This window comes from Psittacula echo (genome assembly GCF_963264785.1).
Source record: "Psittacula echo genome assembly, chromosome: 6".
In the NCBI taxonomy this organism is placed as follows: Eukaryota; Metazoa; Chordata; class Aves; order Psittaciformes; family Psittacidae; genus Psittacula; species Psittacula echo.
This window is the reverse complement of record NC_137743.1, coordinates 58,702,895-58,715,216: the sequence shown is the minus strand read 5'-3', so window position 1 is coordinate 58,715,216 and position 12,322 is coordinate 58,702,895. Positions and strand designations below refer to the sequence as shown.

Here is a 12,322-nt window from a genome sequence, read left to right as displayed (position 1 = left end):
CTTTAACAAACTAAAAGAGCAAATCTGTTAAAAATACAACACAACCTATTTTCAATTAAAGGCTACGTGAGCTCTCAAATAACATCACTCTTTCTCATAAGAGCATTCAGAAGGGAAAAAACAAACACTGATGATTATTTTAAAGATTAAGAAGTGCAGTTAATACCTGAGTATTTTCATTATGGTGATGCCTAGAGCCTCAAAAATAACCCCTTTTAGATAACCTTATTTCATCACCATTAAACACTCACTTGCACACCACCTGAAAAACAGAACACCATGATCTAAATGCAAAGTAGATCTGAAAAATCACTGCAGATGTTCAGAAGATATTGTATGAAGTGTTTAAGAGAACATTAAAACTGCATAACAAGAAGCTTTCCTGAAAGAAAGAACTGCTAAAACCACATCTGTCAATCTTCTGTCGACTTCTAGTTGAAGAGCTCCCAACAACTCAATCAACCCCTCTTTCCACAAGATCATAAACGAGGAAGATGACCTCAAATTATGTAAGTGCTCCAAAAGAGCAAGATCACATAGTTACCCAAGCCTAATAACTATCTCTTCCTAGAGTTATTTTTCCACAAAAGCATGCATCAGGAGAAAGCTATCCACAACAAATAGAAATGAGAAACAGAAGCAATAAAGGAGATAAATATGCTTATTAAAATAACACGTCAAGATCTATACAGCAACTTAACAGCTGTATTTGGTAATTTTTATATTTACTAAACCAGCTTTATTTCCCCAGTCCAAAAGTTCTGATGTTTTTAAGGAAAGCCACACGTGCATATCTGACAGGCTGACTATCACAGAAAAAAAAGAATATACTTGAAAAGCAAGGCTTCTGGTGCACTAACATCAACAGGACATAGCTCATCTGCAGCAAATTAATCCACAATTCCAACTACATTTTACATCATTTTACCCAAGGAAAATACATTTTCCTACACTACAGCTATGTTTTCCCACACAAACTCCATTTTGAACACTAACAAGAAGCAAACAGCCACCAGCCTCACTTTCTGAGGCCCAAGCATACAAGTGGTACTTTACTTAAGACATTGTCTAATCCAAAGTGCTTAGCATGCAAGGCTTGGATCCTGCCAACACTTGCACATGCCTAACCTGATGCATATAAACTGGATTACTCACATGCTGGAAGGTAAATACATGAGTAATGAGCATGTTTGTGAATCAGCAATTATGTGCAGGTAGAATAAAAACCTAAGGTGGAAGGAGAGGGGGCATGGTACAAGAGGCAAGAAAGTCGTCACAAGCCATTAATGGGCATAAAAGTCGAGGCTCCCAACTGGGTATTTAGGAAAGCTAACTGCGAAGTAAATTTAAAGAACATTAGCTTTGAAGGAGGTAGGGAGAAGGAAACTTTCTTTGATTTATCATCCAGATACACAATAAATTATCAACTATGCAAAAAGTCTGCCAAGCAACAACCCTGATACTGCTCCTCCCCACCCCCACCCCCCCACTTCTCCAGCTGAAACACTTATTAGTTTTAGATTCTCATTTTCTTTCTTTCTCCAGCTTCAGGCCATCATGTGTAGAAAGCTTCTGAATCAGGGTGGTATGTGATAAGGCCTATTCAAAATTCAATTCCTTTATCAGCCAACTCAAAAAAAAAAAAAAAGTTCTTCCATCAGCTTCTTCAAGATCCATCAATTCTAGGTACTCTGTTTGCTATCACCAGCTTTTTAAGCCTGCAAAGGGTGCTCTGTGGAGATGAGACTCCTGCACAACAGCTTACAACAGGAGATCCCAGTTTTAACCTTATTTGTTAGCTACAACAAGAGATGCTGGTACTACCCCATCACCAACAACATACCTGATGATGCATCACAAACTATGGCACACATACAAATATATCAATTATACAGCAAACACTGTATGCTAGGAATTTTGAACTGGTTTCTAAGCTAAAGTACTATGGGCGCCCTTCAACATTTTAGTACTTCTGTCTTGCATTGACAAGAATTAATACACCACAGTAACACTGAGAACTCCAAAATATGGTCCTTTTGGAAAAGCCAGACTCCAGCATTCAAGATGTACTATCAGTGCTCATCTCTCCAGGGAACAGCACCCTTTTCTTATGTTTTCATTAGAAAAGCATTGGCTAGCTTCAAGCCAAAGCTCAGATGGTGCAAAATTTCCAGCTCCTACTTCAGAATGATTAAGCTTTAAATTATCACTATTCACACAAAAAAAGCAGCCAATGACTAGTATCTTGAAGGTCTAATGCTTCGGTGTTGACTTCTCAATATAATTTGAAATGACACAGAAGCCTTACGTCTCAACTTCATTACTACAGCTCTTTTCTAACAATGTTGTATGTACGAACAATTTTTTCCCTCTCGCTCAATACTACAAACACTTTACATAAGCAAATGTTTTTGCTTTCTAATAAATTTTAATTAAAACTAAACAAAAAACAAACCAACAACAACAACAAAAAACACACACCACCAAAACACAATGGGAAGCAACTGCATCAGACTTTAACACCCAAAACACGCTAGGGACTCAACAGCTCTGAAAGAGGAAACCTCTGCCCTTGTAATTTTAGAGCATAAGAAATTGTTGGGAAAAATGTGAAAAGTAGAATGAATTTATCAAGACTTACTGGTATCTTTCTAATGGCAAGGGTTCTGAATAAGGAATTGTAATGCCATAAAATAACAACTGAAATAACAATTAGTACTAAAGGGAAAAAGATAGTTAACAAGAGCAAGGGAAGTTAGGAAGCAAATTGACAGAAACAAAGAAGTTAAAAAAAAAGAAAGTGGTAAAAGCAAGCAGCAAAGAAAAAAAAAGAAATCACTACCCATGTGGTGGCTATGGTCTTCACTACCTAGACCAGAGGTCCAAAATACTCACTGCAGCCAACACTGGTTAAGACATTGAGAACAGTAGTTAAATCAAGCTAAAGATCTGAAACCTCAGGGACAACCAACCTTTAGCTTAAATAAATAAGGAGCAAGTAACAGAAAGTTATTTGCTTTCCTTACTGATCATGACTCAATGTGAAATTTATGCTTCCATTTCAGGATATTCATTCACAGAAGTAACAAGCTAAAAGAACCCTTCAAAAATGTGTCAGTTTATTTTCAGTAATTTTGTGAGAGACCAAGTTCTGTGCGTGTCCAAAGCAACTTGACAGCTGTAGGCACCAATACCACAGAAATTATTATTATTCTTTTTACACTGACAAAAATTATGTCCCCAAGAGTTTACTGTGGCCAGCTCCCCCCTCCCCCCAGCCAAGCACAGCAAAAATGTAATAGAGAACTACCACCCTTGGGATTTGTGAACTACTAAAACGTGCATTTCCTTCTTTGGGATTGAGAGCCTGCTTCCATTCACTTATTAGACGTTTCATTAAGAATACCCCTCCAGACACTTGCTGAAAACTTCCTGCATGTTTTTACTCTGGCAGTTACAAAAGATACCACAAATCTGAGATCATGAGAAGACACAGGTACTGAAAAACTAGCACTTGGTATATTATCAACTTTAATTACTGCTCAGTGGTGCTGAAGACCTGTACTTCTCTTAATTTGACTTCTGAATGCTGCCTGCATTTTCATCAGCACAGTTTAAGAAATCCTGTAACAAGGTTTGTGAAGCTACCCTGGGAACTAATAACAGGTCTGGAAAACCCAGACATACTGCTCTACTTCTCCCAATCTTCAATTTTAAGTGACGGAAGAATAAATTGTACTTAATTGCAAAATTGTCAGTTCAGTCCCTGAGTCAGTAAATTATGCTTTTACAGCTTCTCCTCATTCTCCCCTTCTCTGCTTCTCAGGGAAGATATACTTCCAGCACTGTTTCTCATCTCCCAGCACTTTTAATGTTTTCTTCCCCTACCTCACCATACGGCCTCCTGAGCCCTGCTTTCTTCTCACTTACTCCTACAGGACACCACATCGCACCTCCACATCTCGCACCCTTCCTCCATACCATTTCTCAGCTCCTCACTAGCTCAGCTGCTCACTCCCACCAGTCACCAATTAACCATTTCTGGGGACCAGTCAACACTCCAGGAAACAGGGAAGAAGGGGTACAATGTGGAAGTCCCAGCATCAGCCCTGAGCAGCCATTGCTCTGGTTCCTCAGCGCCAGCCTTGGAATTACTGTGTTTCTTATGGGTCTCCTCACTGCTGCCAGCAAGAGAAGTGGATCTCAGCTCTCCAGCTCCTAAATTCATAAATACAGAGCTTGCCTTTTGCATTTGTTTTTAAATACATCAAAAGACTTTGCAATATTCAGAAGTAAACTTTGTGATTTCAAATCCAATCCTGAGACTTTTTTCTTATAAAGCAGAGGAAGGAAGCTGATATAATCCCTCTAAAAAGCTATAAAAGTTTGAATTCTAGTTTTTCCCTTCTGCTGTATATGCCCAAATTTACTTTTTGCTCTGGAAATAAACACTTGACCTCTGACCTGACACCATTAGAAAAATAAGCCTTATTAAATAATAGAAGGGAAACTTCAAAAATCAATCTTCAATCATCTACTTTCTTTCCTTCCTGTCTCTTTAAAGACCTTTAAAAATGCAATCAATTTGAAATTTCAGATTTTGAAGTTTTAAAACTTTAACTTCCGTCTTGAAGCTGTTAAATAAAACACCTCTGAAGCCTAACGCGCTCTGCTTTTAAGATCCAAAATGGTGCTAAATCCTTAAAGACAGCATTATGTTATGGTTCAGCTTACAGATGCACACTCACTAATTGCTGCTGCATGGGTACAGAAAAAAAAGGAGACCAACTGCTAATATAAAAGAAAACTGAACCTAAAAGTTTAATAGCTGTGAAACTAGCAGCAAAGCTTTTGAACTTCAACAGTCCACTCAGCTTGAGGAGAAAACACTAGGAGCACTTTTGCAGTCCCACAAGTTGATCTCAAAAACGAATTCCAAGCTTGACAAGCAAACCCGCCTTTCTCCCACTTTTTTAATATCACAAAAGTTTAGTACAAAGCTCTACATTATCTGAAGCAGTCTAAAGACTATATAGTTTCATTAGATCTCTGTTCTAGCCCTTTAATTACATTTAAAACAAAATACACCTTAATAGTACTTGTCACAGTGAAGTAACTTCGACTGTATTCTTGCACTGGACATATTTTATGTCACAAAATTTGCATTATATCAACTATAAGAATGAAATATTATCTGCTTAGAAAGATATCTAAGAGATAACTGAATGCTCAAAAGTCATTTATTTCCATATTAGAAGGGATACATTATTCTATTGGCATACAGGATTTCTCATATGTATGATCGAAGGAATTTGCCAAATCAAGTATTTAATAATAATCCATCAGTTCAGTCCAAATTAAATAAGATCACTTGGCACACTACTTAAAGAATTAGTCCCTGTGCAAAGTACTGAGAGATTTCAAATCAGCCCAACAGTCCCCTTCACATAGAGCTAATTTCTCACTGAGAAGTTTACATAGAAGTGTAATGTAGTAATCAAAAGTCTTACTCAAGGAAGAAGAAAAATCTCTGAACATGACTAATTGAAACAGAGCTAACTGCACTTTGTCTAGCTTTTGCTTTGACAGAGAGTAGTTTCCTGATAGATTTTGCACTGTTTACTAACACTCTTAGGCACACTACTCTCAAATTAGAAGCAAAACTAGCTTAAAAATACACATTTTACTGGAGAAACTAACCACTCTACAGTTTTAGATTTAAAACAAGCAATGAGAAGCTACTATAGCAAGACAAATATATTTAAATGGGGACTGAACTGGTGTTCATTCTACAAAGAAAGCTCCAGTTCTTTTCCTTCTGTAGTCAGGCCAGCTGTTTACTTCCCTCTGTGTTGTGTAGATAAATACTTATAAAAGTGTCAGCTCTACATTGTCCAGCCACCCACAAGAACTGTTTGGACAAGTAACAGTCTGAGTTTCCATCCCAGTTTAAGTACTACCTTTAAAGTCCAATAGGAGGTGATATTTAAAATATGAAAGAAGAAAACACAAAGTAATGGTACACATTGCATATATTAAAATGGAAGAAAACTCACTCTTCCCACTATAGTGAGCATATGCTCACTAAAATAGTAACTGTATGCTGAATTCTGCAACTTTGAACAAAAATATGTTTCTGATTACCTTCCCATTTCCCTCACAACAGCAGTACACTGGAAAATAAATTAACAAACACTACTACCAGAACTTATCAGTTATAAATAATTTTCATCTCCAACAAGCACTCATGGGATGTGCTTCATATCAGCCTCCTCTTACAAATACTAAAATTAAGTGTACCACTGTAAATTGTCATTTTTCATATACTAATGGTAATTTTAAAAATTAATTCAGCTGGACAGGTTCAATTAAATGGGTGTTTAAGATACATTATTTTTTTTGTCTTCAAGAACTGACGCATTTCAGCTAATATACGCTGAGGACTGTTTCACTTAGTATTTTAAATACAGAATCCAAGAGTTCTCCTTGCTACTGTGCTTCCAGTTTGCTACTACACCAAAAGAACAAAAAGCGACTTGACTCATCGGCCTTCAACATCCCCAGTGAAAAAGAGTAAAACGTTTTCTCCTAAGTGGCACGAGAAGAGCAGGCGGGTGGTCAGATTTCCTAGAGGGAGTAAAACCCAATTACATGTGAACACAGGTTCATACAAGAAACTTTCTACTGCAGTTACCCTTAACCATTAACTCTATGCACAACGCATCCAGGACAAACTCACACGTACACCAGTTTTCAGGGGTATTCAGCGGGCACACAAGCAGCCTCATCACTAGTTACCATGAGACTTCCTCAGTGGAGTGAAGTTGGAATATATACAACAGTGTTTGAAAGCTCAGGTCCTTTACCTTCTTCTCAGCATGATGGTTTATTCTTAAACTCAGTGTTAGCTATCTCATCTCCTGTGTACTTGTAAACATGTTTATCGCAAGGGAAACAAAGCCGCCTAACTCTCAAAGTTAGCTCTTTACTACTATTGATAAATGAAAGCAATAAAATTTTAAAACCCATCAGGGGAACATCCTTCCCCAGACAGATGTTAACTCAGATTAACCTCATGAATGCATTCAGTCTAGGAAGATAATAGTTCATTTTGCCAATCAAACTATTTTTCCCTGGAGAGCTCAGTGTCACGAGACATTTCGCAATTCCAATTTTGTGTTTTAAAAATAGACAGCACTACTATATCCAACGTTTACTTTATTTTTTCCTGCCATCATGTTTTACACTTTTGTTTTTAAGGCTGGGGAATGCGAGTGGCCCAGTACCATTAATGCATCTTCTGAACAAGACCAAGCACTAACCTAACCATGCAAAAACATCATGGGTACCATTCTGAAAGGCAGTGAGTGCCCTCATCTCCCATTGATGTCAGACCACATAATGTTAGAAGTGTTGAGGTCTATTGTTCAGTCCATTTTTCCCCATCCTGGGAGGTCCTGACATATATTCATTAGGAGAGGCCATACACTATAATACAGTGATATTAAACAAAACATAAGACCCTCAAGCATTTTTTTTTGTTTGTTCACCAAACTCATAGCACCAACAGCATAACTCAAATAAGAGCAGAGTACATGGTGCAACTGCACATACAAGCACTATTTTCTAAATGGAAGCAGCTCTCAAAGGGCTTTATTTTCTTAAAGAAATTGTATAGTTTTTAAGAGTCAGGAAGCCCTCCCAATGCAGTTCCTCACATAAACAGGTAGTTATCCTGCAATTCCCAAATCTGATAACAAAACCAAAAAGTGACCCCACATTTCTGAATGGATCTTGGACACACTGGAATAGAATACCTACACATCACTTGGTCAACTGCATATTCATTACCTGTAATCTATAATACAGAATTACCATTGACTTCAACTGAATTATTACTCATCCAGAAACACAGCTGCACTTACAAGGCCTCATGCATTACCACCAAATTTTTATTATTATTTTAAAGCTGATATTGTCCACATAAAAGTGGACTGTGGCTTGCTCTGGAAGAAGAATAGGGGAAGACTTATGGGTCAAAGCCCAACTTAGTTAAGAAGGTGATTTAGACTAAAATACTCATCTGCATTTGCAGTTTAATAAATGGCTTTCTTGTTCCAACCACCACTGAGTTACAATACTGCAACCTCAAACATATGTCTGTCTGGAGGAAAACAGTTACAATATTTATTCAAACGCACATCTGCTGAGGTCCTGCCAGCCAGCCTATTCCAGCAGGCTGGCTGCAAAGGGGTTTCAGTTTTGCCCGGCCAAGAAAAGACTACTAAACACCGCCGGCAGCTCCGGGGAGCTCAAGGAAGGAAGATCCCTGCGGGCACGGCTTTCTCTAGCCACCAGCCAGCACCCCGCTGCTGGACGTGGGAACAGCAGCAAGAACAGGGCTGGGGTGGCTTCTCCTTAAGGCACCGTGCAGCATCCACACACCTCTCGGAGACTAGGACCAGCGCGCCCGCCAGAAGAGAGAGTCGAGAGCACAAAACACAAGTCGAGAACCCAACTGCAAACACCGACGAATATCTCCCCCTGTACCACCACGAATGAGCAGACTACCCGATCACCGCCCGCTCGCTGTCCACCTCCAGGAGGGGGGCCCCGAGGGGCCCGCGCTGCCCGGCGCTCCCCTACCCCTGGCCCAGTGGGGATGGGCGGGGGCAGCCGCTACCCTCCTCCTCCTCCCCACCACCACCCTCCCCGGGCCCCGCGCCCCTGACCCCCCTCACCGGCTGTCTCGGCCGCCGCCGGCGCCCCCGCCACGCCGTTCAGGTAGAGGATGGAGAGCAGGTGGGGCTGTGTCTTCTCCAGGGCCACCCGCAGGTCCTGGAAGTGGTCCCGCTCCTTAGCCAGCAGCAAGGCGATGAGCAGCTCGGCCTTCCCGCCGCCCGCCGCCTCCAGGTCGCGCAGGTCGTGGGGGCTGAGGGCGCCGGCGGCCTCCAGCAGCTCTACCACCTTGTCCACCTCGGTCATGGCCTGCGCCAGGCTCTGGCGGCACTGGGCGAGCAGCTCCTTGTGCTTCGGCTCCATGGCCGCTGCAGGCCGCCGGCGGCCAAACTTCGCCCGCTGGGGCTGCGCACCGCAGCCGCCCCCCGGCCTCGCAGCGCCGCCACCGCCGCCCCCGGGGAGGCGCGGGCCGAGGCGGAGCGCTACCGGCCGCCCTCCTCTGGCAGCCGGCGCCCCCGCAGTGGCCCCCGGCGAAACTTCGTCCCGGGGAGGAGGCGCGGAGCTCGGGCAGGACCTGGGCCGAGGACGGCTTTGCCTCTTCTTCCTCCTCCTTCGGACTGGGAACCGCTGCCGCGTTCCCCCTCAGGCAGACGGGGGGCAAGCCGCCATCAGGGGCTGCTGCTGCGCTTCTTTCTCCAGTTGGCGCTCCTCTCGGTGCTTTTCCGCCCCCCCGGGCGGTGAAACAACTTCTGTCCCCTACCCCCGGGAGGGGGACAGCCCTGACCGGGAGCCGAGGGCAGGACCACAACCTCCCCGACACCCCCCACCCCCCGTAGGGCAGCCCAGCCAACTTCTCTTCTCCGCTTGCTACAGGCCACACGGCCGCGGAGGGGGTGGGGGGAGACGGCTTCAGCTCCAAGCACCTCCTTTCATTCGCGGGCGCACGCAGCCATATTGGTTGCACAAGGCTGCCGCCTGCGCCGGGACGGAGCTGTAGCAACACATTGCCCGCCCGTTCCGCTCCTCTACTCTTCTCCTCGCCTCCCGCTGACAACCCGCAGCCTCCCCCACTGCCGGCCCGGCCGCGGCTGCCGCCCGCCTCCCGGCCGTCAGTCAGGAGCTCCCCACCGGCGGCTCTGGGGCGTGGAGGCGGAGCGCCGGCTCCCGGCCGGGGCGGGGTGGTGGGAAAGAACTGGATGTCCCTCTGCGTTAGCGGGGTGGCCTGGGGGAGGTTTGTCCCGTTCCTCTCCCTGGAGAAGCAGGGCTGCTCCACGGCAGGAAAGAGTAACTAGCCCCGGGTGTCTCGGCCGTGAAACAAAGGCCCCGCCGCGGCGGGCGGGGCGGCGCTCCTTCCCTAGCGGCGGGGACGGGATCTGACGGCCTCCCCCCGAGCGGGCCGAGCCGGGCAGGACACCCGCGGCGAGTGGGAGTTGTGGCCGTACCCGCTCCCGGAGAGTGGGAGCCCCGCGGGTGCGGGCGCTTGCTGGCGGTGCAGCTGCAGGGGCCGGGGTCTGCACCGGGCGACACCTTCAAAGGCCGAGGTTTATTTCATCCTAAGGCGAAAAAGCAAAACATTGAAATAATAAATAATAACAGAGCGTTTGGGGCTTTGCCCATTAGAAGATTTTTGGGAAAAAAAGTTTTCAAACGAGATCTAAACATTCGTAGTATCTGTCGGCTTGTGTTCCCCCCAAAGTATAGTTTCATCAATGTTTCATGAATAACCAGGGACCAAGTAATTTACCAGTGGAGTATGGATGTGTTGGTACTCAGCAGGAAGCAGCAGGATGTAATTGTTCAGCAAAGAAAAAGAGTATCAACTTTCCTCTCTGAAGGTAAACAGCCTGTCAATATCACTTGCACCCAGTGGTACCTTTATTTGCAAACACCTGGGGGAACTGACTGCAGAATTATTATCTTAAAGTCACCTTTTGCATGAAAGACTTGTAGGTGTGTTTCTGATATCCTGCAAAAATCACAATGGCTGTCATAGCACAGAAAGAGCATTACTGGTCTTTGTGATCACTTCGTTACACCTCATAGCAACTGAAATTGTATGAAAGCCTTCTGTCCAGGCACTTGTATGCTTTTGTCAGCGTCCAGAGAGCTGGGCTCTGTGAGGTATAAGGGGAAGCAATTGTTCTCTAAAATTTTCTGTTAACATACCAATTTGGAGAATTCAGGTGCTGAAGTGAGTTTCAAGTCACGATACGTAGCTGTACAGATGATGATGATGTCTCTCATATGTGAAAATGGCCTTGGGTTACATGTGTAATCGTGGCATGCATTCTATTGCTGTTGGTGGAGGCAGATACAAAGGAACTGAGGATTTTTTCGCAACCTTAAAGGTCATTATTTAAAATAATTCCTGAAAGTATGGCATGATTTTGAAACAAGTTTTTGTTCACATTTGGTCCATTCTTACTTATCCTTCGGTAGCTTAATTTCTTCTAATTTTGCATCCAGGTTTTCTTAGCAACTTTCTTTCCTACAGAAAATGCACAGAGGTTAGCTTTGTTGGCTAATGACTAATAGTGTAAATCCCTGCAAACTGATTTTTTTTATTTTTTTTTTTAGACTATTAAAATGTATCAGAAAATCTGCCTATTTTTCTCTAGTAAGTTGGGCAAAGTTTAGCCAGTAAAGTGATTGTACATTCCAGAAGTACTGGTTAACACCAGTATGCATTCATTGTTGTCTTCAACTCAGCAAAACTGAGTTGAAACAGAACAGAATGCGAAACTACCAGTAAGAAGTGAAAGCTGCCTCTTGTCACCTAGTGCACAGCCAAAGCAGGCACCACTCTAGGCTGCCACCAAGGCAGTTGTCCCCATCTGTGCCTGCTACAGAACATAGGGCAAGTAATCACACAATTGAAAACTTTTGTAAGGCAAATGCACAAGAAGACTGAACAAAGATTGCACAAAGTATATCCTAGTTTCTAAGACTTTCTAATCTCAGTAGTCCTTTGGCAATACTGTTTTATTGTGTGTGTGCCTAGATAGTTACCTCTTAAGGAAACACACAACCAAATTTCTTTACAGAGCATTGTAAGAGTTGTAGTACAGATCTATGCAGCAGCACTCTGCTGCTTGAAATAATAAAGAACATTGGTTTTCACCTTCTGCCTGATACATGCTCTACACCAGAGGCTGCAGTAACACAGGAATGGAATCTTTTGTGCAGGGCATAACTCAGGTATCCTGAGTCCCATTCCAAAGTCTAGAGGGAGGTGTGCCTTGACAAGTGTTTGCTCTGGACTCAATTTCTTCCTGCCTTTCCCAAAGGTGTGTCATAATCCTTTGCCTTCTCTTCTGAATAAAACATCAGTCTTCTCCTCCTGCAGTGCCTGCCTTGCCTTTTGCTTGCAGATCCACATCTCCCATTGTCATTGCTCAGATTACTATCAGGTAGCAGATAAATCCATGTCATATCGCATTTCTTTCTTTCCAGAAATGCAGTTTCTATCTTTTTCTCGCATCTGAGTCTTTTACACTCAGTTTTTCTTGAAAATGACAAGTCTTCTTTGCTCTTAGATTTCTTATTGCACAGATAAATTTCTCTTTCACAGGTCCATCTGGCAGGCAATTACCTGGATGAGAGAGGGACCTTGCTGTTACCTCGACTACTTGACTCAGTATAG

At 43.3% G+C, this 12,322-nt stretch overlaps 1 protein-coding gene across 1 annotated transcript in view; it reads right to left on the bottom strand.

The window, feature by feature from the left end:
• The window catches only part of DLG5 (discs large MAGUK scaffold protein 5), a gene marked incomplete at both ends in the record, with an annotated part of 125,640 nt that extends 116,598 nt beyond the window's left edge, over window positions 1-9,042 (bottom strand). Inside the window, one exon of the mRNA XM_080621857.1 lies at window positions 8,742-9,042. Within this exon, the coding sequence (XP_080477983.1) occupies window positions 8,742-9,042 (301 nt within the window). The remainder of the gene's footprint in view (window positions 1-8,741) is intronic.
• Window positions 9,043-12,322: the final 3,280 nt, after the last annotated feature.